This window comes from Amblyomma mixtum, chromosome 1 (assembly GCF_055824585.1).
Source record: "Amblyomma mixtum isolate Tamu chromosome 1, ASM5582458v1, whole genome shotgun sequence".
Classification (NCBI taxonomy): domain Eukaryota; kingdom Metazoa; phylum Arthropoda; class Arachnida; order Ixodida; family Ixodidae; genus Amblyomma; species Amblyomma mixtum.
Genome location: NC_143012.1, coordinates 234,505,584 through 234,532,239, shown reverse-complemented (window position 1 = coordinate 234,532,239; position 26,656 = coordinate 234,505,584). Strand labels below are relative to the sequence as shown.

The 26,656-nt window shown below is 51.0% G+C and overlaps 1 protein-coding gene across 1 annotated transcript in view; it reads left to right on the top strand.

The window, feature by feature from the left end:
• LOC149371156 (uncharacterized) overlaps nt 1–23,498 on the top strand; it is a 122,694-nt gene extending 99,196 nt beyond the window's left edge. Inside the window, exons 9-17 of the mRNA XM_089564693.1 lie at nt 3,997–4,234; nt 11,707–11,843; nt 12,560–12,767; nt 12,888–13,006; nt 13,352–13,714; nt 14,545–14,742; nt 15,751–15,909; nt 15,999–16,136; nt 18,439–23,498. Of these exons, the coding sequence (XP_089420819.1) occupies nt 3,997–4,234; nt 11,707–11,843; nt 12,560–12,767; nt 12,888–13,006; nt 13,352–13,714; nt 14,545–14,742; nt 15,751–15,909; nt 15,999–16,136; nt 18,439–18,591 (1,713 nt within the window). The 3' untranslated portion in view covers nt 18,592–23,498. The remainder of the gene's footprint in view (nt 1–3,996; nt 4,235–11,706; nt 11,844–12,559; nt 12,768–12,887; nt 13,007–13,351; nt 13,715–14,544; nt 14,743–15,750; nt 15,910–15,998; nt 16,137–18,438) is intronic.
• The last annotated feature ends 3,158 nt before the right edge of the window (nt 23,499–26,656 follow it).

The following is a 26,656-nucleotide window of genomic DNA, read 5'->3' as shown; positions in this document are numbered from 1 at the left end:
GGTTCGAACCGCGGCGTCTCCTTCCTCGTCTGCGTCATCCCGCGATTCCTCATAATCGGTGTCTTCGCCGAAATAAAACTCTTCTTTCCGACTCGAAGCTATTCGGCATTGCGACTTGCCCTCCGCCCGGCTCTCCGTGTTTACGCGCACCACGTGCGTGTCAAGCAGACGACATGCCTACACGACGTCACGGCTTTCCGGACCCACGTGACAACGCATTGTCTGGTTTTTGACGTCATGAAAGAGCCTGGCAAAACCTGGCAACTACGAACCGAAACCGAAACTGCTGGGTACAAATTATACGATTATTAATTATATAATGCGAGTTCATGCTTCTAAGATGGTGTTCCATGCTCACTGAATCGCTACGCATTATTTACAACCCAGAGGTACAACACAAAAATTTGGTGTCTCTACCCCTTTAAAGGTTTGTCAACGCATTGTGTTCGATGTCTTCAGAAGTTCGCGAACTTGCGATGCCCCCGTTCACGTTCACGCATTCGCGCAAGAGGCCGGGTAGCCTTTCCGCAGTGCCTTCTTTCTCCGCTTGTTGTTGCCGGGTCGGTCATTTCCGCGTGTCGATTTCGCCGCGGGCATGACGCGTCGCGGCATCCGGCGTGGCTCCTTTCACTCCGACGGCGAGGCATGCACGCACACAGTATACATGCATCGCGGGCGACGAACGCGGTGTCGAAAGGCCTCATCGAATGCATCGGTCGCCACATGTTGTTCGTGTAACCACGGGCGCGCCCGTCGCCCCCCACTCCGGGGTTGGCAGCACGCGTGACAGCTCTTCGATTCGAGGGAATAACGATTGCCGACACCTGCATGGCTCTTTCAGGGCAGATTCGTGGCAGCCGAGTTTCTTCGACGCCTGTCACGAGCGTTTAACGAAAACGGCGCGACATCAGGAGTCACTTGATAGAAAACCGTGTTCGCTTCCTGTGCAAGCGTTGTCGTGTCCAACAGCGGCGCGCCTTTTCTGTTTTATTTTTTTTCTGGCTTCACTGCTCTACGCCCTTGTCGTGTCTTCGGGCGTCATCTTTTCCGTGGGATCGATTGGAGTGGCCTGGAGGCTTGTGCTCTGCGTTGGTTTGCACCTCTCTCAAGTTCGCTGTGCCGGCATTCGAACACACTGCCGCTGACATCCACTGCTTTCATTTTACGAAAGGGGGACCTGCGGCGCTCCAGTGGGAGCTGCGCGTTGTCTTCAAGTAATCCAACTTGGTATACAAAAGTTACGAGAAGCGTAACAGCTGTTGCCTGTTAACGTACAAGGAACTCGGTTATGACAGCAGACCGTTTTGCTTTTCACCCAGAGCTAGCAGCCGGGGGTCGTGTTGAACAACACATGGCGACCGATGGATTCGAAGATGCCTTTTGACATCGCGTAAAGAAGCCGGCGTTATTGTTCAAGGTCAATTTACATAGCGGCTGGCATTTGTACGCCCGCAGCGCGAACATGTTGTGTGTGCAGCAAGCCTGATTTGTTGTGTTTTCCCAAGGTTGCAGTGCACCGTGTCCGATCACAGCAAAAAGTGAAAAATAAAAATCAAGGTATCGCCAGCGACCAACCTCGCTATAAGGAGCTGATCGGGGCTGCTGGTTCCGTATGGTTCCGTTTTCCTTGTATGTGCAGCGCTTGTGGGACGGCGCCAAAGTATCGCACCATCGGTTCTGGCGGTCAGTCCAAGTTCGGTTCCTAACTGGCGTGTATGTTGGCACATTTGATGGCGGATCGGAAGTGGGCACGGGACACCTATAAGGTGTCTGAATTGCACGTCAGTAGCTACAGGAAACGGGAAGACAGTTGATCAGCAAGCGCGCTTAGGCTGCAAGAATTACTCGGTATTATCTGCACAGAGAGATTTTGAACTCCAGTAATCAGCACTAGATGTGGCGCAATGGCGTAGACTGGCTTGCGAGTTTGTACGACATTCTAGGAAAAAGCAGCGCACTAGCACAAACACGTGGGAAGAAGTGTTTGTGCTAGTGCGCTGTTTTTTCCTGGAATCAGCGCTTTGTCTCGTCCCTTCTTCCCACGTGTTTGTGCAAGTGCGCTGCTTTTTCCTAGAATGTGCCAGTAGAGATTTTAATGATCAAATCCCCTTCTGTCGCATAGTTTAGGAAACGTATTTATTTATTTATTTTAATGTGCGTTTATCAAAAAGTGCTCTAAAAAGTTTGTTGTTAGAGGTTAGTGATGGAGGGTTTTAAGTGTGCAGATTCGTATGCTGTATTTTGGGTACGTGCTACTTCGAAGATTTGTTACTGCTGCTACTTCTTTGTTCTGCAATACTAGTGCCAAATGTGGGCAAAAATAATCGCATAAGTCTTCCGTGAGCAGTATATTATTGTCATTTTTTCCTCACATGCGCATTCTGTTCGCTGTAACTGCTGGACGAAGCAAGAGCCGTTTTCTCAGTCTGTACCTTTAAGCTCTAGCTTCATCTGTTTCTTTCGTTCGCGTGTATCTGAAGAAAACATGCACTCGAAAAACAGAGCAGAACAAATAAAACCGGAAACAAACAAATCACATAACTGCGAAACCCACTGCTTGCGTGCCCTATTAATTAGGGAAAAAGGGGAAAACTGCGGGGACCGCGTTGAGGCGCAGTGGCCGGATGCTGGGCGGCCGCGGGACACTCGGCTCGATGATATCGCCAGCGGGGATGTCCCCGCCGCGTCACACACTGTACGGGTTGGCCGGAGGGGGAGGAAGCCCAGTTTCCCCGTTGTCGCGTCGTCTCCCGCCGCTGTCGCCACCGCCGCCGCTGGTCCGAGCGTGCGTGTGTCTGCCGAGCAAATCGATCTGTGGCCCGCTCTTTCCTTCCCCGAGGGTCCCTGGGGTCAGGCGCGGCGGTGTGTGTGTGTGTCTTTCTCGTCTTTGGTTAACGCTCTCCGTTTGTGGCGACTGCCACGGCTCGCCGGCGCCGTGTGACGATTAAACAGTGGGCCCTTCCCCCTCCCCTCTTCCCTGGGGACGCAACACGGGCGTGTCAGCTCCGCTACGAGTGCAGTGCGCAGTGATGATGTCTTGGAGGCCGTGTGACAGGCACCATCTTCTGATGCTGCTGCCGTTCGCTCTTTGATGGGCGCTCGCGGTCTGGCTCGGTGCCATTGCCGTGTACGATCTCTCCCGCACTGTTTTTCCGCTCTCCCCCTCTATATCCCCCTCGCGCCGGGGTGCATGGAGCGTCTCCATTTCCCGACAACTGTCGCTCCCTCCCACCGCTTGCGCCCTTGCGTGCTTCGTGATTAAAGCGAGTGCGTTGTGTGTATTTGCGTGCGGTCCGTACGGCTGCGCCCATTGCGGAAACGGACTCGGTCCACAGGTTCTGCATCGCACCGCGGCCGATTGCCACCCGTCCGACGTGCTACGGGCGCGCGTTACCGCGGTGGCGTTGGTAGCGTCGACTCATCGCCGTCATTTGTAAGTGGGGGTAGTAGTAGTGACGGGCGCTGGGGCGGCGGCGGAGCAGCGATCCGTGTCGCATACTTACACACTCATGCAGGCGCGCGTGAGAGCAACAGAGAGAAAGGGGGAAGGACGCGGCGTAGCTTGGCAACCGGCAACGACGCGCCTCGCCCGTATTTTTTATCGCCGCCGCGCTCGTCTTGCTGCTGCCGGCGCTTTTATTGCTGCTTACGCGCCGTCGACGACGACGAGCTTGACGGCGCGATAGACCGAGCGAGCCGCCGCCGACGTCGTTCGTTCGCGGCACCTGCCCGGCAGCGTGCTCTCCCTCGCATCGGCTTGTTTTCCTCTATCTTTCTCTTTGTGTTTTTATCGTAGGGGCGCGCGGCGTATCGCGCGGACTGCTCTCGCGTCGTCGTCGTCGCCCGCAGCACCTGCCGAGCGCATATCGAAGCCGCGTGGCATCCCTCGCCGGAGTGGCGGAAAGAACGTGTACGCGCGTAGCAGCAGCAGCAGCAGGTGGTCAGCGTATCCGCGCGCCCCGCCACTTGACGCCGGCGTGTGCGTCGTCTCCGCAGGAGTACGTGGTCCAGCAGCAACAGCGTCGCCGCCGGCTGGGCAGCGGCAGCGACGGCAGCGGCAGCCGACGCAGCTCGCGCGACGTCGACACGCTCACCGACGAGGACGAGCTGCTGCTCGAGTTGAACGGGGACGCCGCCGTCGCCCCGGCGCAGCCGAGCCTCGTCTCGCAGCCTCAGGGGGCTGCTGCTGTGCCGGGCATCGTCGAAGAGATCGTCGAGGAGAACCCGTTCGCCGGTGAGCCTGCCGCCGGCTTATTTCCTCCCCGTCTGTGGAACGAGTGTGCGCGGTCTCCCCGTTGTGGTGTTGTGTGCGTGTGTGTGTATGTGTTTGTGTCTCGTCGTGGTAACTTTGCGTGCGTTGCCACCGCTGTGCGGTGGGCGGTGTCCGCGTGGTCGGTTTGTTCCGTGCATGGCCTCGATGCCCGATGCGTTGTTCGTGACGGCGAGTGGGGCAGTGGAATGTAAATGCACCGACAGCTCTCTCTCTCTCTCAAGGACTTTCTTTTTTTCGCATTCCTTATCCTCTTTTTATTCGTCTCGGGCGTAAAATATGGTCCAGGAAAAAAGTTTAACGGCTCATGCAGTATCGACCACCGAAATGCGCAGTATCAGTTGACAATTAGTGGAGAATTGCGCATTGTGTTCTGACGCCGGAGTTGCATGCTTTTCTCGGGCTCATACACATTCAGCTGATATGCACGAGCTCAGGTAATGAGCATTGTAGTGGCCAGTTAAATTTTAGGCGGAGGGGCCGACCGAAGGCAATATCTATGAAGCCTGTTCGTGATAGAGAAGCCCAGAGATGTTTTACTTCGAAACTTGTGCGTAGCGGAGGCGGAGGTGCTTTAGTCATGGCGATACGGGCTCTCGCGTTTCTCAGATCTGAGTCATCTGTCTCTTCGGGGTCTTGGCGAGGACGATATGGCTTCGCTGCAGTTGCGGCACGAGTGGACTGCGCATCGCGGAAGCCGGGGGTCTTGTTGCGCGCCTCTTGCGGGCTTTTTCCGCGATGCCTTTATGCACGTCGGCAGGCTGGTGACGGGAGGAATCCTTAATTAAGCATGCCATGTGAAACCGCGGTATTACGAAGCTAAATTCGACGGAACAGCGAGCATCGCGCGGAATATTTCCCGTGGCATCGCGTCCTTGAAATCGGGCACTGATGCAGCAGCGTGACAGTTGTAGCGAAAAATCCTGAGCCTGTTTAGCTTTGCTTTACTACTGTCAGGACGAAATGCGGTTCTGATCGGATGCCTACTTTCCGAAAACTAACAGCCGTCTGTTCTTGCATCGGCTTATGAAGGAAAGTTGGAAAGGGCGTGGACATGCAGGCGAGGTAACGCCTACGCAAGGAGAGCGACGCGCATCAAGGTCACCTTGTGGGATACGTCCAGTGTAGTGCTCCAGCGTAGTGTCAATGAACTGCCTTTCGCGGCACGACCAAGCAATGTCTGCCTGCTTCCGGGTGCTGTTCTCAAGCCGCATTGGAGAGGTTCCCTGTGCGGTCTGGGTCGGTACTTCCCGAATCGATGCCCTTTTTGAATTTCCCTCCCTTCGCCATTGGCTGATGTGACGACACGCCCTAGGCTTCGGCCGAGAACGAAGAGTGAGCGCAGATCATGACGTCACTTCAGCCAGTGGTGAAGGGCGGCAAACGAAAAAGGAAAAATAGCATGGAATTGGTTGCTATACCGCCCTGGTGGCATTCGACTGGATCACTGTTCAGCCAATAACACCTGTTCGCGGTGGACCTTGTGCACAGCTCGCAGTAACACATTGTCATGACCGTAGGGGTAGCAGGTGTAGCCTGTAGGGCAGGAGGGCGTAGTTCGAGGAGTCGAAACAGTCCTTGATACTCGGCGGCCACGGGCTTGGTTTGTCTCACGTAGCGGAACGGTTTTTCTTTTTATTTAAGGAGGTTGGTTGCGTATTCAAAGCCTGTGTACCGCAGTGTATCTGTTTTTTTATGTTTTGCGTATCGAAATGTCTTCCCGTGGTGGTAGCTAAAACTTTGTTCGAGCACCATACCTTTCACCGTCCATGCTTGTTCGAACGAAGCAGAAAACTAGAACGCCCTGAAAAAAAAAAATCTAGCTCGTGCCGTAAAATCTCACAGCAGCATCGCTTAGACCGCTAATCGGCTAAGCGACGATGCTGTGGTGCACGCTATGTTACGGGGCGTCTCAGTAACGGTACACCACCGTAAACGCGGCGAGCGCTTGCAAAGGGTAACTTCGCTGCCTCGCCTCGCATGTTAAGCGTAGCGTCGCAGCTGTAGTTTACTCCCGTCTCGAGTGCGCAGCGTGCCAAAGGTCTCCCCCCCCAGCTTATCTGTTCCCCTTTCGCGAGCCGTGTAGTGTGTCGCCAGATTGTGGCGGCCTGCGACCCTATACGCCCTCCTGCCGTGTCCTATGTCGCCTGGGTTGTGTCTGTTTGTTCCTAGACTGTTCTCTCCCCCCCCCCCTTTTCTATCCACGCTGGGGCACTGTAGATACGACTCGCTGTTATCGGCGAACGTGTTTTGTTTGTTCGTCCTGCCTTGACGCTGGAAAGCGTATGCAAACAAGACCAGGAAAATAAGGGTGAAGTCCATAGAGGTGTTCGCGGTGACGTATAGGTGTCCTCGCATGTTTGGCGCCAAGGGAGTTTTTAACTATCACTGTAGCGTCCCTCTACAGTGTGTTATTCTGTATTAGTTTCTGCATCCTATTGTTTGTAAGCGTCTGGCAACGACGTATACGCATCTGACCAACCGTTTCTCAAAGCGAGCTCTGACTATCTCTCTATCTTTGACGCATAGAGAACAACGCTTGGGTGACCTTGTTCGCTTTCCCATGGTGCTTAGTCTGAATCTAGGCGAGAATTCTTACGACATAGCATACCAAACAATCGCGTCCCTGGTGCGCTGGGGATCGGGGACTGGGGATCAACGATTCATCTTGCCGTTTTTTTTTGCCCCCCCCCCCTTCCCCCCCCGTTACTGGTTTGCCTCTCGCGGTCGTGTAAGCTGACGTTACGTAAACGGAACCCGCGCCTTTGCAACACCCGGTTTCAAGGATTAGGATCACGTAGCTAGCGCTCGAGGAAGGGAGAAGAGGGGGGGGGGGGGGGGAAAGAACGGGTGCAGCCAGGGGAGGCACGCGTCCAAAACAAACGTCTCACGAGGAAAAGCGGCAGCGAGGAAAGAAAACAAAAAAAATGCGAGAAAAAAAAAGCCGTGCTTGTGGTACGGGCCGCTCGCAGAGTGGATCGTTGCCAGCGGTGCGGCGTTTTTTTTTTTTTAACTTTCGATTCAGGGAGACTATAGTATGCGTGCCGCTTCACTTTCCGCGTCGGGTTAGCTACTCGTGACACTTTCAACGATTTGTTAGCCAGGCCGCAGGCTCGTTAGGTGAGCAAACTAAGACTACACGCAAACGGGAGAAGAAAAATAAAAAAAAGCGCTGAAGTAAATACTTCGCGCGTTTTTTGCGACAGCGCCAGAAGAGTTGCGCAGCTTTCCAACTAGAAGTTCTCAGATTGAAAAAAAAAAAAGTTTGTTTTCTGCTGTGTTTGCTCGTTTTTCTTTGCTAACTTCAGCTGTGAGGAAGGAGCGGGTGCTGTGTTACTAGCCCGGGTCTATGAACTCTGTTCCGTGAGCAAGTTGCGCACTAATGCAGGCGTCTATGTAGGTCTGTTTGGCTTGCAAGTGGAAGCCTTCGTCTTTCTGCAAGCACAGTCGACATCCATTAATACGACGTAGTAGACTCTAACAATCAGTGCGAGTGATCCAAATTTGAAATTATACGCTATAGCGCTAAACACAACGGACACTCGAAGAAGGTACACCTCTGGCCCTAACTTCCGATGCGTGTGGGTACATTGTTCGTTTGTCCTTGGTATTTAGCGCTGTAATCGTCTTTCGTCCAACGTATGTTACTATAAATGTCAGCTGATGGCGGTCCCGCTGGCATTCGGGAAGTGGGAAGATCGCTATGCACTGATTAAGACAGAGCTGATATTGCATTGTCTTCGTCCGTGAAGCACCATCTGAAGTATAGCTTAGATTTCGGCCGCAGTTGATTGCAGTTCCGGGACATCTTTGCCAGGGAGTGTTCCTGTCGTGGAACTCTCTCTGCGGAGTGTCGTGGAACTCTCTCTGAGGAGTGTCGTGGAACTCTCTCTGAGGAGTGTCGTGGAACTCTCTCTGCTGTTAAGAATGGGCCTCCGAGCCTGTCTCACTCTTGGGACTGGAGCATCTCAGCCTGCTGCCACTGTTGCGCATAGCTGAGCGAAAGAACGGTCGAGGAGACGGTGAGTCAACGGGCGTTTATGTACAGTATGTACAAGGGCTTTACACAATAGGCACAAGTAACGAGAGCACAACGGGCTAGCACAGAGGAGGAGTGTCGTGGAACTCTCTCTGCGGAGTGTCGTGGAACTCTCTCTGCGGAGTGTCGTGGAACTCTCTCTGCGGAGTGTCGTGGAACTCTCTCTGCGGAGTGTCGTGGAACTCTCTCTGCGGAGTGTCGTGGAACTCTCTCTGCTTGAGCCCGCCGCGGTGGCTCAGTGGTTATGGTGCTGACCCGAAAGACGCGGGTGAAAGAACCCCAGGTGGTCGAAATTTCCGGAGCCCTCCACTACGGCGTCTCTCATAGCCTTAGTCGCTTTGGGACGTTAAATCCCATAAAACCAATCTCTCTGCTTGCGTTAACATCAATCTTTGTCGAGACACTGCAAGTCCGTGCTACTGGACATCCTTGTCCGTTTCTCCGCGCACGCAGCAAGTGACGTGCTTTCAGCTTTCGTTTTGACTAGATATCTTCTGTGAAGCTTTTAAACGTCCTCGGTAGCGCTTGTAACATACTTGTCGATAATTCTTTGAAATTCCCGCTGTTCTACATTGCAATGCGGCAATAACTTCTTGTCGGGGATATTGTGGAGATTCGCTGTGCTCGAATTAACGGGAAAACTAAATTCAATCGATGTAATAAAGTCGCAGTCGACCGTATTAAGTGTATGTGTCTGAGCAGTAGTTTGCGTCGCCATATTTAAATGGTTCATTGTATCCTCGAGTTCAAGGGAGTTCCGAACGGCTTATTTCAGATGTCGTCCCTCATGGCCGAGATGCGAGATCGCATGATGTACTGCCAGCTCGTGGCGCGCGTTCTCAGGAGCTGGCCTTGGATGCGCGCACGTAGGACGTGGCCATCCCGCACGCCTCTTGTGACACGTGGCGTATTTTTTCTTCCTTTACATTTGCGGCGATGATTAATCCCCGTTCTTGTGGTCTAGGCTACTGCGCAATTGGTGAATAGTCCCGGAGGTGCCTCGTGGCTATGGTGTGTCCGGAAAATGGGATTAAGGAGGGTGCCAAGTATATGGTCTGCTCTTTCGCTGGCCGTGGCGTGACCACGTAGGGAGAAGCGCTGTTTGTATAGAGAGGCGTTGGTTTCGTTTCACGTGCACATAGAAACGCTGCTGCAAGAGTTCGAGAATACCTTTTCTCGATTAATATGGATGAATAACAAGTGCAGTGATGGCTGACAGCGGGAAGAATTGACGTAGCATAATGTTCATATCAGTAGTATTCTGTTCAACGTTACTTGAGCGTGAAATGAGTCATGCGAATTGCTCGGCGTTAGCCGCTGTCCGGTGTAATGCCGTGAAAGAATGCGAATTAACTGCAGAAACGGAAGTTGAGCAGCGTCATGGTAGCGTGGATCTTTGGAACACGACGGCGTCGTGCTGGAGATCGATTTTCGCAGGTACTTTAGTTCAAAGTGTAGGTGCCTGTGAATATGAACGTGGGTTGTATGGGTGCGTGGAATGGGGCTATGGGCCACTTTTAGAGGAGACGGTTTGGGGCGGGGAGCGGTATGGAACATAAGATTTCTTCGACATGTCGAAAAATGGGGTCAGCATGGGTTTCCTATGTAAAATTTTTTGCGTTAAGTGGCGGTGCCCTCCCCCCTTAATTCGCCTCGGCGTGGAATGAAAAGCTGCGGATCTCGTCATCGCACGGAGTCTCGTCAGCGAGCAAGAGGCGGCTTCTCCACCGGGCATGGTCGGCGGCCGCTGGCCTCCGCCGCCAGTTTCCTTCTCGCGACGATGTGCTTGCCGAAGCGGCGGTGGCGAGGCGTGGGGCCGCTTCCGGTGCGTTCGTTCTCGGCTGGTGCCGCCGCAGCTGCCGCGAGGAGGGGGGCTGCCGTGGCGTGGCTGCTGGCGGGGCGGTGAGGAGGAGGAGGTGGTTCAAGAAGGGAGAGGGGGACCGCCGCTGACGACATCGGCCTCCTTCGGCCGTCACGGCGACCTTGGCTGCCGCCGCCGCCGCTGTGAGCTCCTCGCGGGAGCAACGTCGGCAGCTGACTTGGCTTCTTCCTGCGCGCCGCTTCCGAAGGAGCCCTGCGTGTCACAGCTGCAAGAGCACCGCCGCTTTCCGCGTCGTCGGCGCTGCTGCCGCCGTCGCGCGCACACACATCCTTCTTCAGCGGAGTGCCTGTCGCGGACAGCGAACGGCCGCCACGGAGGAGCCGCCCGTGTACCTGTTTACCTTCGACGACGTCGGCATGGTGTTCCAGCGCTGGGGTACGGCGGCGGCGGCCGAGGCGCGACCTCCTTCCCGCGCCGATGCGTGACCGCCCCCCTTCTCCTCTCAATCACGGTCGGGGGTTCCTCTCGGCCGACCGGAGGCCTAACGGCCCGCATCGAGCTGCCGAATCGTCGTGGTCGTCCCGGTTCATTACGGGCCCGCCCCGCTAGCCTGTGTGCCTCTCCTCGCTACAGCACCGGCCGGCAGCTAACGAGCCCCGTAATTAGCGTTGGCCTCCGGAGCCATTAAGCGCGGCCCGCCACCAGTGTCCGCGACCAGTGACCGTCGGGCTCGCATCGCGCGACTTCGCCGCCGAGGGCTCTCCTCTCCTCGGTCGGAGCCCCCGCAGCGAGAGGAGCATCTCTTGACCTTCCCCACCCCGGCGCTGCTTTTGTGTTTGTGTGCGTGTGTGTGTGCATGCGTGCGTGCGTGTGTGCCGGAGCCAGCCCGACCCGCGGCCATATGAGGTGCAGGCGACAACGGTCGACTGGCGACGGCGGCCGGGATTGTGTTCTCGTGTTGCGCCTGTCGCGTGCTGTCGCGAGCGGCGCCCGTGGGGCGATGCCGCTGCGTCCCCGCTCGAGTTGTTTGTCTTTGTGCTAATATGGTCGCCGCAGTGCAGTGCCCCGGGGAGGACAAGGCGCGGCGCGAGAGGCTAAATGCGGCCCTGTTTGGTGCATTAGGTTGGGCGGGCAAGCGGCGCCGACGCCCGAGGCGCACAGCGGCCAAATCGTGAGGAACGCGCCCAGTGCCGCCGTGAAAGCTACGTCTCGTTTGCCTTTTGTAATCGAGGTGCGGGGAAAAGGATCCTACAATAGTGCCAGGCTCGTGAACTATCCGTTCAAGCGCAGCGGATGCCAGCGGCAGCTGACATGACCGGTAACTCGTTACGCTATCTGGTTGTCAGTTTTTCCTTGTGGCTGTGTTAGAGGAAATGTTGTGTGCATGATCCTGAATTAAATTATCCTCTTGTACGTGTGCAAGTGATGCAGCTAATTTGCGTTTGCATTAGCCTAACCCTCTGCCGAGTCTCACTGAAGCTGCTCAGAGTAGATGCTGTACTGCCACCTCCTAAAAAAGGCGGCCCGAATGATGTATTTGGAACGGTGCAGTTATTGTGGGTTGCGTGTGTGCAGGCTTGTGCCGGGGTTCCAGCAAGACGGACGAGCCCCAGGCGACAGGCCCGGCGGCGAGCGAGCCTGGGCGACCTCGGCCAGGCCCCAAGCCGGCGCCGCCGCCTCGCAAGCGGGGACTTGCCATAGACACCACTCCGGTGTGTTGAACATGCTCCCTGATGCTTGCATGCATGACGAAGGCCGTTTTTGTTCGTGTGTATTAAGCAGATATGCTAACTGCGTTTTGCTAAGTGCTGTTGAGCCTTTTGGGAGCCTGACAGGCTAGATGTGACTGGAATTTCTTTAATGTGGTAAAACGTAGCACAAGATTGAGCAATAGCTTGTTCCCTTTTGTTCTTGTTCGTCCTTGCTTTTTTGGGTTATTACTTGGATGTACCCTTGCCCTGTGATTTGATTTGCAAACAGTTTGGGATCTGTGTGCATAGTAGACTTGACATCTATGAAACACCTTATAATTTTCATATGAAAGTATTGCGGATGTGTTTCTATTTATAGTGAAGTTTTATGGAGAGGAAATTGTTGGCCACATCTTGACTGTTGTATCCATTGATTTGTGTTTGGCGACACCTTTACTGTGTGTAGGTAAGTAATAGGAAGATATGTATGCAGTATTGTGTACATGCTCAGTATACATGCAGCACTTTATAGTATTCCAAAAGTGTTGTGTATAACATGCATTTCCTCTCAGATTAGTTCCCAGCCTTTATCTTTTTATAGCCTATGCTTATCTGGCCTGTTTTATATTTTTTGCTTCTGCTTGCACACATATTCCACAATTATGTCAGTATTTTTTTTAGAAAACACATTTTGGTTCCCTCGCTCACACTGCAAATTGTGGTCCATCTTTCTTCAGACATCGCAGAAAGATGGCGAAACAACAGAGGAGCCTCGTAAACAACAAGAGCAGTCCGCAAGTCCCTTCGATGAAAATGCAGAGTGGGCTGAGATTGCGGACATCATGGCATCATTTGGGAGTGGCATTGCGAGGGAGTCCATCTTTGCAAGAGACATGGAAGAAGAGTTTGCTCGCACACTCACAAGGCAGCACAAAAAGAAATCTGGCAAGTGTTGACGGATATTATGTGCAAAATTGCATGCTTAAGCAGTGGTCCTACTGCTTCACTCCCTAATTTAAGTGTTATATGTGTACTGACATCAGTGTAATTGTTTCTTCTATGTAGAACCAAATGGGACAGCATCGTCATGTCCTGAAAGCATTGAACAATGGCTCCAAGACCTTGGGCTTCCCGAGTATGCCAACTTGCTTCTGGTCAATGGATATGATGATGTCCGATTTTTGGTGAGAATCCATTTATTGGTCACCGTTGGTGCATGGCTTTGGACAGTTTTCTTTATGTGCCTTACAGAAAAACAAACTAGATTAGACTGGTGTGGCCTTTTTTTTTTACTGAGTAGTAAAATTTGAAGCACATATTGTTAGTGCATGTTTTTGCACTCATAAGAGTTGAGAATATAGACAGTCCTTATTAGTAGGTAGAGCCATGTAACTAAACTAATTGTGTTATCTGTTTGGTGTGCTACACATATGCAGGGCTTAGGTTTGGGCAGGTTTGCAATTTTTTGACATGAGAATCAGCTTGAATGAAAGTGATCTTTTGGGGCTTTTTCTTTGAAATACTTGCAGGGAGGGGGGCTTGTGGAGGATCAAGACCTTCTAGACATGGGAGTTTCAAATGCCGAGCACCGGAAGCTCATGGTCGAATCAGCCGCACAGAAGCTTCCTCCAGTTCCGCGCCTGGAGGCTGGATCGGACCCTGGCCTGGATGCCTGGTTGGACTCGATTGGGTTGGGATGCTATGCGCAACGGTTCCGAGACAATGGACTGGGCTCCCTGGACCGCTGCCGGCAAATCTGGGAGCTGGAGCTGAACACTGTGCTCGAGATCAGCAAGCTTGGACACCAGAAACGAATTCTTGCATCATTGGGCGAGAGAGCAAACAACAGCTATGCTGACCTTGATGAGCTTGATCTTGGGCTATCCAAGCTGGTGAGTTGCCAACTTTGTAGAATACTTTTTTCCTGCTTGTGTCAGATTTGGACGGGGATATGGCTGTGTTTCATTGCAACGTTTGTATGACTTGTCTGTGCATTCTTTCTCTGGCATTGGCATGGATAAAAAGCAAAAAATGCACCCTTCATCAGTTATGTTTTACAATGCTGCATTCTACTTGCACATAGTTGTGAGCACTCTGGAGACATATGAAAGTGCTATTTGCAGATCTCTTTATTGTAACAGAGCAGGTGTAGTTTCATTTTGCCCTCTTAATTCTACAAAATCTAATAGTTCTGGTTTAAGAGAGCAGTTTCAGTGAAGCTACTTTCAATGACCACATGGTTTCTACTAAACAGTTTAGATGGTACTTCAAGCCATGCATATTGGCCGATGCACCATTAGCTTGAAATACACAACTGGTGGCCTATGATTATGCCACCACATATGCATATAAGTGCAGGTGCAGTGCAAAAATGATATGGGAGCAAGATGCTTGGCAAAGGGTACTGTTTCTAGAGCCATTGTTCCCGCTGCAACAGATCACCTGGCTACGGGGGAAAGAGAAATGTGTATTTTGGAAGCAGTGTCTACCAAGGCAGTTCAGTGAGCATTGCTCTCAGCTGTAGCTCTAAGCTGTAGCTCTAAGCTGTAGCTCTAAGCTGTAGCTCTCAGCTGTAGCTCTCAGCTGTAGCTCTCAGCTGTAGCTCTCAGCTGTAGCTCTTCCGATCTCGCATTACTATTTCCCCACGCAACTTGATAGTTTTGTTAGATATATTAAGTGCAATTATGACAGTGTAATTACTGCATTGGTGTTGTATATGCAGAACATGGGGCTTAGGGAGCTAGGTGTTGAAGATGATGACAGACTGGCTCCCAGTAGTCTTCGGATTCGGCCACCAACGCAGCTGATGAGCGACCCTGGCCGATCTCCGGCGTCTCATGGCACTGCGAGCACAGCAGCCGCCCAGTGGAGGCATGACCCCCAGCTACTCATCAATGGCTCCTGTGACTACACTGCACATGTGAGTGCCCTCTGCAATTTGTTAGGTGCACATTTCTAAGTCTGTTATGCTTAGGTACTTGATTGTTGAGGTGGATACTCACATTGGTGTTTCACAAGTAGGCATGTTGTACTGATGTCAGAGGTGCCATGGTGAAGCACTGGGTGTAACTTCCATGGTGCAGGTTGGTCCAGGTGTAGATAAGAAGATTAGAAAGATGTGCATGTATTGCCATGCTTCGTATATCATAACAGGATGGCCACTATGGCTTCAGTACTAGCCTAGATACTAGTAGATTTTATTATCTGTTTAACAACCATGTGACTCTGCAACCAGTTACATGGTTTAGGAAGTTCATCCACCTGCATGGCCAGTCTCCTTCCTTTTTCATCTGGTTCTCAAATCACTTTTCTTTGGTAGCAACATGTGCTACACGTACAGCCAAATGAATACTGTGGCGGTTTCAAATGGCTTTCTTATGGTTGGGTACAACTTGAGTCCACAGTGATACTCACGCGCATTCATGGCCACCGCACACTATCCCTCTGCAACAGGGCAGTCTGTTAAAGTTTTTCTTGTTACTCTTTTTTAAGTGCAAGAGTTCTGATTCCTCTGGCGTTTTATATGAAAAGTTGCTTTAATTTACTCTGCAGTTGGTTAGCGGAGTAATACAGGGGCCATGAGTTGCTGTGCGCTGTTTTCTTAAGGTATACCTTACCATAGTTTATACATGCTGCAGGCCAGAATTGAGTAGGTATGCATGTTCATTGAGGTTGGCAGCTGTGAATTTTTGGGCTCTCCTGTTAACACCTTACTTAATCTTGAAAGTTGTCAGTATACTATTGGAGATGCCACTGTCATGATCAGCTATCTTCATGCAAAACTGTTTCCTTGGATTGAGGATGTGTGTTTTGTTGAAATCAAAATCTCGCTGACTTAATAGAGGTGCTACCATTATTCCTTAGTGGTGGCTGCTTCAGAATACATGGATGGTTGACGTGTACCTATTCTTCTGGCATGGCTTTGCAGTACCTCGGCTCAACGCTAGTGAAAGAGCTCCAAGGCACAGAATCTACACGTCAGTCAATCCACAAGCTCAAGACGTCGACACGCAAAATGGGCAAAGTGCCCTGTGTGCTGTTGTCGGTGTCGCACCGTGGAGTCAAGTTTGTAGATGCTGTGACAAAGGTGAGTGATAATGAAGCAGCTCTAAATCAGTGGCCACAGCATGGATTCGAGCATTGGAAACATATGGGTTCTTCTGTTTGCTCTTTCAGCGCCCTGTGTGCGAACATGAAATCCGGAATATCCACTGTGCCTGTCAAGATGCAGAGGATCTCACCCACTTTGCCTACATCACAAAAGAGCACCAAACAAACCACCACTACTGTCATGTGTTCTGTGCTCAGAATATGGTGAGTGTCATATGTTTTGTGTGTTTTGAGTATATCAATTAAATATATTTAACCTTTGTACTAAAATTGCCTCACTAACATCATAAAGTTGGTTAAAGTGGTCGATATGCTGCGTTCGATTTGGGACAGCGTTTTAAAGGAGTTTAGACTCAATTTTTTGGTGCGTGTTTTTCTCTTTGGAATGATGAGCATGCATTAGTGTACATCAATTACTATGCCGTATTTGCGTACGGGCGATAAGTAAGCTGTAATCGAATTTCTTTCTCGTGCTGTTTCTGTTTCAGCAGCCGAATGATGGCTGTAATGTCAAAGTTGTGTATATGTCACGCAAAGCATGAAAAAACTGCGAAATAATCGCTCCCTTATTGTTTTAATTCCCTGCAAAGCTCAAGTCAGCCCACCTTAAGAGCTGGAATGACATTGAATGAAGGAGCCGCAATTATATCGCATTTTGTCATGTCTCGCGTGATCTATACGGAACCTTAACGTCACAGAGCTGCTGAAACTGAAAACATCATGAGCGAAGAACTCAATTATAAATTACTTAGCTGTAATGACAAATACCATGTGGTGATGCATGTATAGTAATATCTTATGCATCACTGCAAACAAGACAACATGCCACCAAAATTAGGTGTGTATACTCTTTTTAGGGTTTTTTTTATGTACCCATTTCAAAACACCACGAAAGCATAAGTAGCATGTCGGATGAAACTTAAGTCTGCAGTGAAGCTCCATCCTCATTCAGCCACCGTGCACCGAATTCATCCACGACGAAAAAATAGTCCGCTATTCCTTTGACATATATCATAACTCATCTGCACTCGGTAGCAAGTGAAAACTCATCCGCAACCCCCTCTCAACTAGACTGCTTTGACTTAATTGGCTTGTTGCTAAACCTTTAGATATGGAAGGTAATGGGAGAAGCGTCCACAACGAAGGCTCTTACTGTTTGCTGACAAATGGTACTGGAGTCTTGTGAAGAAGGGACGCACTTCTGAAAATGGTCACTGTAAGAAATGAGAGCTCGGTTTAACAAGAATCAGTAGGGAACTGTTTCACTACTTTCTGTCGGAGTCTTCCCCGTCCGCCGGCCTGTGCCACCCTCCCGCGGCAAAACGCGGCGAAACTTCCAAAGTGCGAAATCGCATCGCGGATGGAACCAGTGGCGCCCTCCCTCGGAAGTTGTCGCAACTAAGCTAGTCGCTCGCCGAGTCTGATGGCATCGAGGCCTGCCGTCTTTATATTTTTATTTCGGCATATATTTTTGCTTTCCGCGTCTGTAGCCTGCTCTTTTCTTCCATGCGGGAGGAAATGTTCCGGTCGTTTGCCAGCTCGTTTAGTACGAAAGGAGCAGCCGCAGTGACGCGTGCGTCCTTGATGGTGGCGTGAGGGCAACGTTTCTAGATCGCTTCCCTAGAGGCGAACCGCGTTCCTTGTCTAACAGCGGAAACCTTTGTTAACTTTCTCTTTCTTTTCTTTTGCGACGTTAGGAGCGGAATGGGCATCATTAATGCGCAGATTTTATTAAAGGCCGGGAAATATGTTCGCCGCACTGAAGTCTTGAGGAACCGTTGAAGGTGTGAGAAACTAACCGTGGCATTACAAAATAAGGATGTGAATGCCGCTGCATTGTTTGACGTGTTGGTAAACGAGCCAAAAATAAAATTGTGGCGCACGGTAAAGTCCCCCAGATTGTCGAAATTAGGCCAGATCTCTACTCTGGGGCGACCAGGACCACGTCCATGATTTACCTGTAGGCTCGTAAAAACGCATCTATTGCATGTGCGAATAGTACTGTCGTCACTCTTTCAAGGGTATACGTGAATAGCGTTATAATTATGGCGATAATTCAATATGTTCACGGCTGTTACTTTGCGAACTTCACCCGTGGATAGGGGAGAGTAAGCAAGCATTTTGCCTACTACGTCAGTTATGACGTCTGTCTTGCCTTTCTGGGTATTCAAACTGACTGGCAGTACTGTCGGCCAGCTCGGAGAGGAGTTCGTTTGGCGTTCGAAGGGCACGCGTTTGCACCTTCTCGCCTTTCGCGGCCGCTTTGGTGTTCGTGATTAATCGACATCGACACTTTGCGATGGCATTACGCGGTGCGTTTGCAGCAGCATTGTGCGGCTGTAAACTTCGTAGTCCCTGCAGTTCACGTATATCACATCTGGCCGCAGAACGAGGCGGGTTATTCAGCTTGACCTAATGTCATAGCATTTGTTTCTTTTAATAACTTCTTTTTCTTTTTTTTTGCAAAGTTAATTTGCGTGGACGTTTCCGCGCCGCTTTCCCGCAGGAGCTGGCCACCGAGATCATTCTGACGCTGGGCCAGGCGTTCGAGGTGGCCTACCAACTCGCGCTGCGGGACCAGAGTGGCAACGGCACTGCGGGCAGCCACCAGCAGGACTCGTGCCAGCGCCTACCGGCGACCAACTCGCACCGGACATGACAGTTGTCGACGAGGTTCTGAGCGGTGCAGAACCTCGCTGCTGCCCGAAACTGTCCAACGTCGCACCTCACAGCCGCATCCTACTAAACCTCCCGCGCTTTTGAGGCCCTTATCCCCCGCCTGTCGTGGCCGCACCGCAATATCCGCTGAATGAGCTCCAGAGAAGATGGCCCGCAGGCGCGCTTCTTCGTCGCCGCGGTCGCGGCGGCCCGTTTGTAAAGACCGAAAAGCCCAGACCGCGCGTTGTGCTGTGACGTCACACGCCGTGACCGCATTCTGTTCTAGGGAACCCGCCGCCTTTTGGCAGGTCACGTGATTTTCACCGCTCCGGGGTTGTTGACGGATGGACTAACGGACTTGGACGCTCCGTGGAGTCGACGATGGTAACCACGTTGGACAGCCCGCCAGGGAAAAGGGACACCCGTGGCTTCGGTGGTGTTTTTCAACGTCGCGCGGGGGTAACGAGAACCGTAGGATGAACAAAAGTTGGCGATACCGTGAGAGAATATGATGCATGGTTTCCCACTCCTCGCGCTTCGGAGAGCCTGTGGTGACGTGTCTGCGTGCTCTCGGGAATCATCTGTCAGGTATGTGCATCTTCTGGAGCTTCTGGACGCCGTCGTTCAGAGCGGACTGTGCTTGGCGGGCCTGATGCCGCCTCCGTGCAGCCGTGCCAGTTCTGAACCTCGAACGGCTCCGGCGTTTTGTTGAGTCGGCTGGTTTCTGGAATTCAAAACCGGTGTCTTGTTGACGGGCAGCGCCTGTGGGCGCGGTTTTCAAGGCAGTGGCAACGAAATGAACTCTGCGGGTTTCCTGGCCACGTAATCATCTAGCGAACGCTTGCACCTGGACGTGGACGATCGCAGGATGGACGGGAGAAGCGTGCCTCCATCCTCCGGTGTCGCGGCGCCTGGTTCCACTGTGGAGGCGACATAGCAAACTCTCGAAACGACTGCTGGAACGCAGCGGCTCATCCCAAGGGACCTGTCAACCATACTGCGAGTACTGCTTTTGTGGTCTGTAGAACACTCCCTGTTAACTGGGCAAGCTAGATGGCGGCTGAGGAAAAAAATGGTGCGTTCCCGGGAACCTCGGCGGCAGAAACTCATTTGGCCCTAGGCGAGAGGAGCCTCCATGGTTTGGTATCACAGTTTACGAAGTTATGAAGGTTTGCTTGATCTCGACTTAAACCTTCAGTTTTCTACCAGCCAAAGAACTTTGAGGAGCTTGTTCTCATTCCACGGCACAATCGGATATTTAGGCTTTAGGCCCAACCTGAAAGCACGTAAATTAATTACCTAATTATGCACTGAATTGCCTAAACTGAAATTTACCAATCGGAACGCTTCTGCCGCAGTCTAGTGGCGATATGGCTGTGCTAAGAAGGTAAAGTCTTGTTAAATTTTGGTTAGAGCGCTATACGTTCGGTGTTAGCGCTACTCGCCGCACCTTGTTTGCGACGACCGCAGCGCCCCTAGCGTTCGTTTCTCTAGGCACAGAACGAGGAAGGGTGAAAGGCTTCCCGCGACAGTTACCGCGTCTCTTGTTTCCTGTCTTCCGCCTTCTCTTAAGGCAGTGCAATATTTGTAAGTGTTCAGCATCGCTTCGAGGTTTTGAGTTGTCCAGTGATTCGAGGTATAACACTTCTGTGGCGTTATACTTGTGCGGGGATGGTGCGGAGGAATAGTAAATTGTGTGGTTTAACGTCCAGTAGCGACACGTGGGCTTTGAGGGACGCCGTAGCGCAGGCCTCCAGATTAATTTACACCACCTGAGTCTCTTTAACGTGCACTAAAATCGCACAGAACGCGGGCGTTTTTGCAATTCGCCTGCATCGAAATATGGCTTACTAGCATTCGAGCCCGCGATCAGCAGCCGAAGCCACTGAGCTGCCGCAGCGGCTTATGAACAGATTACGATTTTTAGTGCGAAAGCTCTACTTCACTATGAGCGAAGCTGAAAAACTCGAGGTATGTGTGAAGCCTCAAGCTTTGCAGCGGCGGAGGCTTTGCGCAGCTGCTGCGTCAACGCGCGGAACCGGCGCCCCCCTCCCCGCACGCGGCTGCTGATAGCGGCTGACGATAAGATCTTTCACGCGGTTGCTTCTGAAGCGGTTTTGCCTCGTGTACTTTTCGCTGATCTACTGTTTTTAACTACGTTAAAACCCTGCGATTTATTTCGTATTTTTCCTTGAAATCCGACTGTGAAAAGGGAGGTTGAGGGTGTGTGCGCAGCTACTGCTAATAGGGAAGCCATGATTTTGACTCCACCAGGTACCTGCTGAGACTCGACTCGACTTAGACATTTTAAAGATGTTTCAGTAGCCCTCTTGCTCTGCCCAGTGTACCCGCGAGTGGTTCTGCAGACCATCACACACTTTTATCACCGCTGCAACCCATCGTATAGATTCGCATTTCGCGAGGCCCCTCGGTAGGGTGCCGACCGTAGATTGTTGACTGGGAGGCAATTTTGCATGCAGTAAATATCGCGCCTTGCGACGCGCTGGCCGGCCCAAATCCAGCTCGCAGTTTGGCCTGTTCGCGGCCTTTGTTGAGTCGTGCCGCGGCGTGTGTCGTTTATATACGTGAAATATTTATATAGGTAGGACACGAGGAGCTTTCTATGCGAGGCGCGCTACATTTCATGCTTCAATGAATCTGTGATGTATTTTCTAAGGGACGGTTGTGTACGCGAAAGCAAAGGTCGTCGACGCTGTCTTTGTTCCCAAGCCACCGTACCCGCTTTCTTTTGTTGTAGTTCTCTCTTCATTCTTCCGACAGTATCGTTGCTTGTAGTTTATGCACGCTCAGAAATGGATGATTCGACTTTACCGCCGCTTCTTCCCCTAGCGGAGAATCGTGGCGCTGGCATTTTGGAGGCGTGCGCTGCCTGGCCGGTATTGTAAATGCCGACATGGTCATTCGTGTGCTCCCGTTTAACTAGTTCCGTGCAACCTGTGCATAAACTGGGCGCGCGCCGGGTCGCTCGTTGTATGCTGTAAAGGAGTTTCGATGATGTACAAGCTTCCCGCGAAAATTGCGGTTCGTTGCTTATGCAAGTCACACGCGCTGAGGACAGTTACGTTGCAGCTTTGCTGAGTCATGTTTGTCAAAATGTGTGCACCCAAAGAACAATGGTTAAGTAGGACGTGTGACTTATTTCTTCGTGGTTTTGTTGACCGCCCGGTGGGCATTCGCTTGGCCTCGGTGCGTTGCTGGAAACATCCTTGAGGGCTCTAAAGAGTGCTTTCTAAACATTAGGCATTATACGCATTTATGAGGAAAAAAATTAAATCTGTAGTTTTGCGCTTTACTTGCAAGAACTGCATTTTATTAGGGATTTCTATTGTATTGACGACTTCTGGTCTTTGATCAGGCTTTATGCGCGTCGATGCACCGGAGGGGCGGCCATATTTTGTACTGTTGCACGGAACTAACGAGACGGCGAATGTGGCGCTGCAAGCCTTTTTTTTTTTTTTCGAATGGTAGGTTGGCAGTCCTTCGTTTTCACTCCGCTGAGCGTGAGTTGTGCACGCTTTTGTGTTCATGCGTTGAGGATGAACTGGTGCTCGCGGGAACAGTGCCAAGTCTGCAGCTATGAGATCGGTGTTGTTGTCCTTCGCTAGCCGGAAAGCTCGCCGGCCTGTTTGTAAATAAGCGCGTTGGGTCCCTTTCTGAATAGTGGCGGAGGCACCTTATGGACGGACATCCGGGAGCTGTACCGTGTGAACACGCGAGTTTTTTTCAAGAGCTTTTGCGTCTCGACGCGACGCTAGGACGAGTCTCCTTGGTATAGTCTTTTTTCTTTTTTAGACTACCTATAGACACTCCAAGTTCTGCTCCCTGATTATGTGACGTAACTTTCATGGCCAGCTTGTTCGGTGTGTAGCGCTATTGCCACCGACAAGGCGGCGTTAACTTCGCCAAATCCGATCGAGGTCTTAGCTCTGTCCAAATGCTGTCAAAGGGACACTTTCGCGGGGTTCTGATGTTGCAGAGCCGAGGCGTTGCTGAAAGGCTGCATTCGCCTCAATTTTGTTGGCAGTAGTCCTGACTGCTGCGTTTGCAGAATTGTCGTAATGCCACAATACGCGACGCTGCCGAAATGGTCCACCTTAGTGTGGAATACATCTTCAGCCACCAGCTGTCGCTAGTTGTGCTGTTGTCGAGGTGTGGTGGACACTCTAGAGACGGTTCGGAGAACAAGACTTCATAAGAATTCATGGTTCATACTTTAGGTAATGTTAGGTGTACAGTACTTCATTGTCACTCGGTTGTGACATTGAACTGGCATAGCTCTTGCAAAGCAGGCGACGACAGATAGTGAAGTTGTGAAGAGAGTACTTGAGTGTTTTTTTGTTTAAATGGTACATAATACTAGGCGTAGCCACGCCGGATTTAAACCGGTGAGAAAAAGAACAAACGACGTAGGGTTCTGTTTTCAAATCCCGCTCGCTTTTTTGCGAGCTGCGGTTTTTCGGGCTGGGTTTGGGCCGTTGTTTCAGGCACCTGTGTGGCGTCTCGCTCTGGAGCCATGTGTTTGTGTGTTTGCGTGTGTGTCCTTCAACCTCGCTGTGAAATGTTTGTACACAAGAACCTTGTCTGCGGGGGTTCACAGAACATCTGCGGCCGCCCCTAGTCAGCCGTTGGCGCCCGGCTTTTGTGCTGTTTTTTTTTAATCTTCCGGTGAAGTGACAATGCGACGTGGTCGCTTCTCGACGTGTACGATATTCTACTTATACATATTCTATACATACATGAATATAAATATATTATACATATAATATACATGCACGCGCTGCAGAGCGACTTGCGCGTTATGTGATGTATAGTCTTTTTTTTTTCTTTTTGAAACTTGTATACTGTAAGAATAAAGTGACACGTGATTCGTGAGGTCGGCCAGCTGAACTTGTGTGTCTGATACTTTGTTTCGTATGGTTTTTGAGACGAATGAGGACGAATCATGTGCGTGCAGACCTTTTTTATGGCTTTTGGTTTTTCCCGGATGTGAACCATTGAACCAAGTGCCGTCGGGATGGCACTTTCTTGTATGTGTTCGTTACTGAGCCATCGTTTGGTACCTAAGTGCAGTGACATGTTTATTCTCCTGTTGACCCCCTCTTATCAGATGTCATCAATATTTGGCTACGTGTGATGTCAGCGAAAAGGTAAGGAATTTAGCAACGACCGTACTCTGAAGCAGCTGGCCACTTCAGCTTTTCAACGTGTACTACAGCCGGTACGAGGTGTCGCTAAGTACGTTTCATCGATGTTTTGTTGCTAGGCAAGCGACGGCGTACAGGCGCCAGTAAAGCGTGAGCTGATCCAGGAACGGGAGTCGGCAATCAAACCAGCATAACGCTCAAAGGCGTTTCGTTTGTTCTAAACCAGCAGGCATTAAAAGTGAAACGCATGGCGTTGTGTGAGAACGACTCCTCACACGGTATTTTTTTTTGTTGTTGTTGTTGCCGGCACCGCCAGCAGTACACGAAACACATAGACCGACACAAAGCGTGGAGAAAGCTAAACTGTGGTGAAGTGGGGACTCTGCAGTTCGTTGAGCTCCATTGGACTTGGCTTGCGCGAAGTGTGACATTTCAGTCGGGTGATAATATGATTTCACTTAACTCTGCACGCGCCAATGTTTCGCACGCCCAGGCTCCGTCAGTAGGTAAGTGCTCGTGTGAAATTTCGAAGGTGGAGAAACTGCTCACAACAAAGCACTAACGTCGGCTGGAAAGCCGCTAGCTGCTGTCCTTCCATGAAAACCCTTGCACATAGACTGCTTGGTTATGGCGCGCGGAAAGCTTGGGTTTACTAAATTTGAGAGCTGTATAGCTACAGGGGAACTTTATTAGCCGCATGCTCAGAGTCCAGAGTAGGGTATATTGACAGAATGAAGCTCATCTTGTTTACATAAGAGTCCCGATTTAGAGAAGTTCCGCGCTTTCGTAATGCTTTTAGGAGTTCTTCAGGGCAAGTCGATCTGGATGTGGTGTGCATTAACTGGTGGCCAACTACAAACAGCGGTATGCCTTCCGATGTACAGTCCTTGCAAAAAAGTAACCCGGCACAGGTGGTTTCTTTCTTAGCCGCGTAACGAAGTACTTATGGCGGCCCTTTACCTCTGATTCTGTGTAGAGTAAGGTGCGCCCTTGTCCGCACTAAAGTGACTTTAGTCCGCACGTTTCGACAACTTCCGGTCTTTAGGGGTGCTGTAAAGGCTCCGTTATGCACTTTAGAAACAAAACACTGTTGCTCGGTTACAAGCGAAAGCGATGCAGCGAATAGCACCAGGGCGACTAAGTTCCAAGCTTGTCGCAGAATTCGCTCAAATTGCTTGCACGTGAAGGAGGCTTTATGCTGACGTTTCGCGTCGTCAAAGGGAAAACATCAGAAGACGCTACCGTGACCGAAAGTGCGATCGGGAAGCAGACACTAACTGGATTGTGGGCAACAAGCAAATGATGCGTTCCGCTGGCGGCGTTCACTGAAAGCGGAGGGTTCAAAAATCGCCTTTACTGGGCATTCGCGTTGCTGTGTAGACATATCATCTGGACACCTTGCTTCAGGCGACGAATAAGGTCGGTAAGCGCTCTATGGAGCACACTTCGTGGATAAGTTGGCTGTGGGCTTCGTCTTTCTTTCAGGTCCTCGAGAAACAAAAAGATTATGCACCCATTTGATTGGGTTATACCGTGCTCTCCGTGGACTCTCTGCATCGTTCATATGATCACGTTGGGTCAGCGTCGGCACATCGGAATGTCCGCTGTTCCAGTCTCTCACCAGCTGACGCTGTTATCAAGCCGCCAGTGGTAATGGACGACAGTGCCTAAGCGCAGTCAATAAAAAAAAAAAAAGACCGAAGGGAAAAAGAACCCTTCACACTCCACTGCAGAGTCGCCCTACGTCCTTTTGTCTCTCTTCTAGCGAAGTTTGGGATCACGTAGCGTAGTTTATGTAGTACTTTGGTTGTTGTGGTGACAGTGTAACTTGATATCCTTCACCTGCAACCTGTGAATGCGTGCAGTTCAAACTACATCCGAGCTCGCAAACAGTTTTTCTGCACTAAAGGTGGAGCACTCGGTTCTGCACATAATTGAGTTCAGAACCAGGGAAGCTGCAGTGGATACCAGACTGAAGTAAAAAGAAAACCCTACGTTGTGTGAGCGTTTAATTCTCCGCACCTGCTCATGGGTCTCGAAGAGGCTTAGCTGACAAACTGTTCGAATATCGTGTGTCCGAGCTCGCTTGGGAACAGAGTTGTACGCAACGCGTTACAAGTAATCGATTACTTGTAATCAGTTCTTCTTGTAATTTTGTGATCAATCGATTACCTCCAACGGGAACGTTTCAGATAATTACTTTTTTTTTTCTGTCATTGACTGCTGGTATCCAGTTAATTTTTTTTCCTGAAAACGAGTCGTAACCACCGCTACTGCTTTGAGAATCTCAGCCTGACTGCAAACAGTGGTGCTAGCGAGGATTTCTTTCGCGACTGAGCGACAACGGGCCAGGATCGCGCGTGATCATGTCCGTACCACAACCGGGTCGCGTACCGCCGCCTTCTACGGAAGTTATCGTCCGAAGAAACATCATGCGACCGCTCTGTAGAGATCCCCCTGTCCTGTCAGGTGGCGGCTCAGTTTACCTCCCACTACACGCAACACGGGGGCTTCCACGCACAGCATGGAGCAGCAAAGAAGCACGACGCATTATAGGGGATTTGGACGCGATAGCATCGACGAACTATTGCGCAACCATAGCTGGTGCACGTGGTGTTCATAAGTTATAAATACCTCCCATCCCTCCAGTGAATGCACTGAGAGTGTGTTCGGTGGAGCTGCTATCTCATCACCAGAATATGCGGGAAAGTTAGCAATGACCACATCGAAAAACGACCACTCTTGAAAATTAACGACTTGTTGTACAAAATGTCAAGCTAGTCGCAGTGGTTTATTGCAGTCTGAGTAAATTTATGTTCTGTTGTCACAGTAGTTTATTGTAGTCTGAGTGACATTATGTTGTAGAAATAAAATTTGAAAGGAAAATAACGCAATATGAAC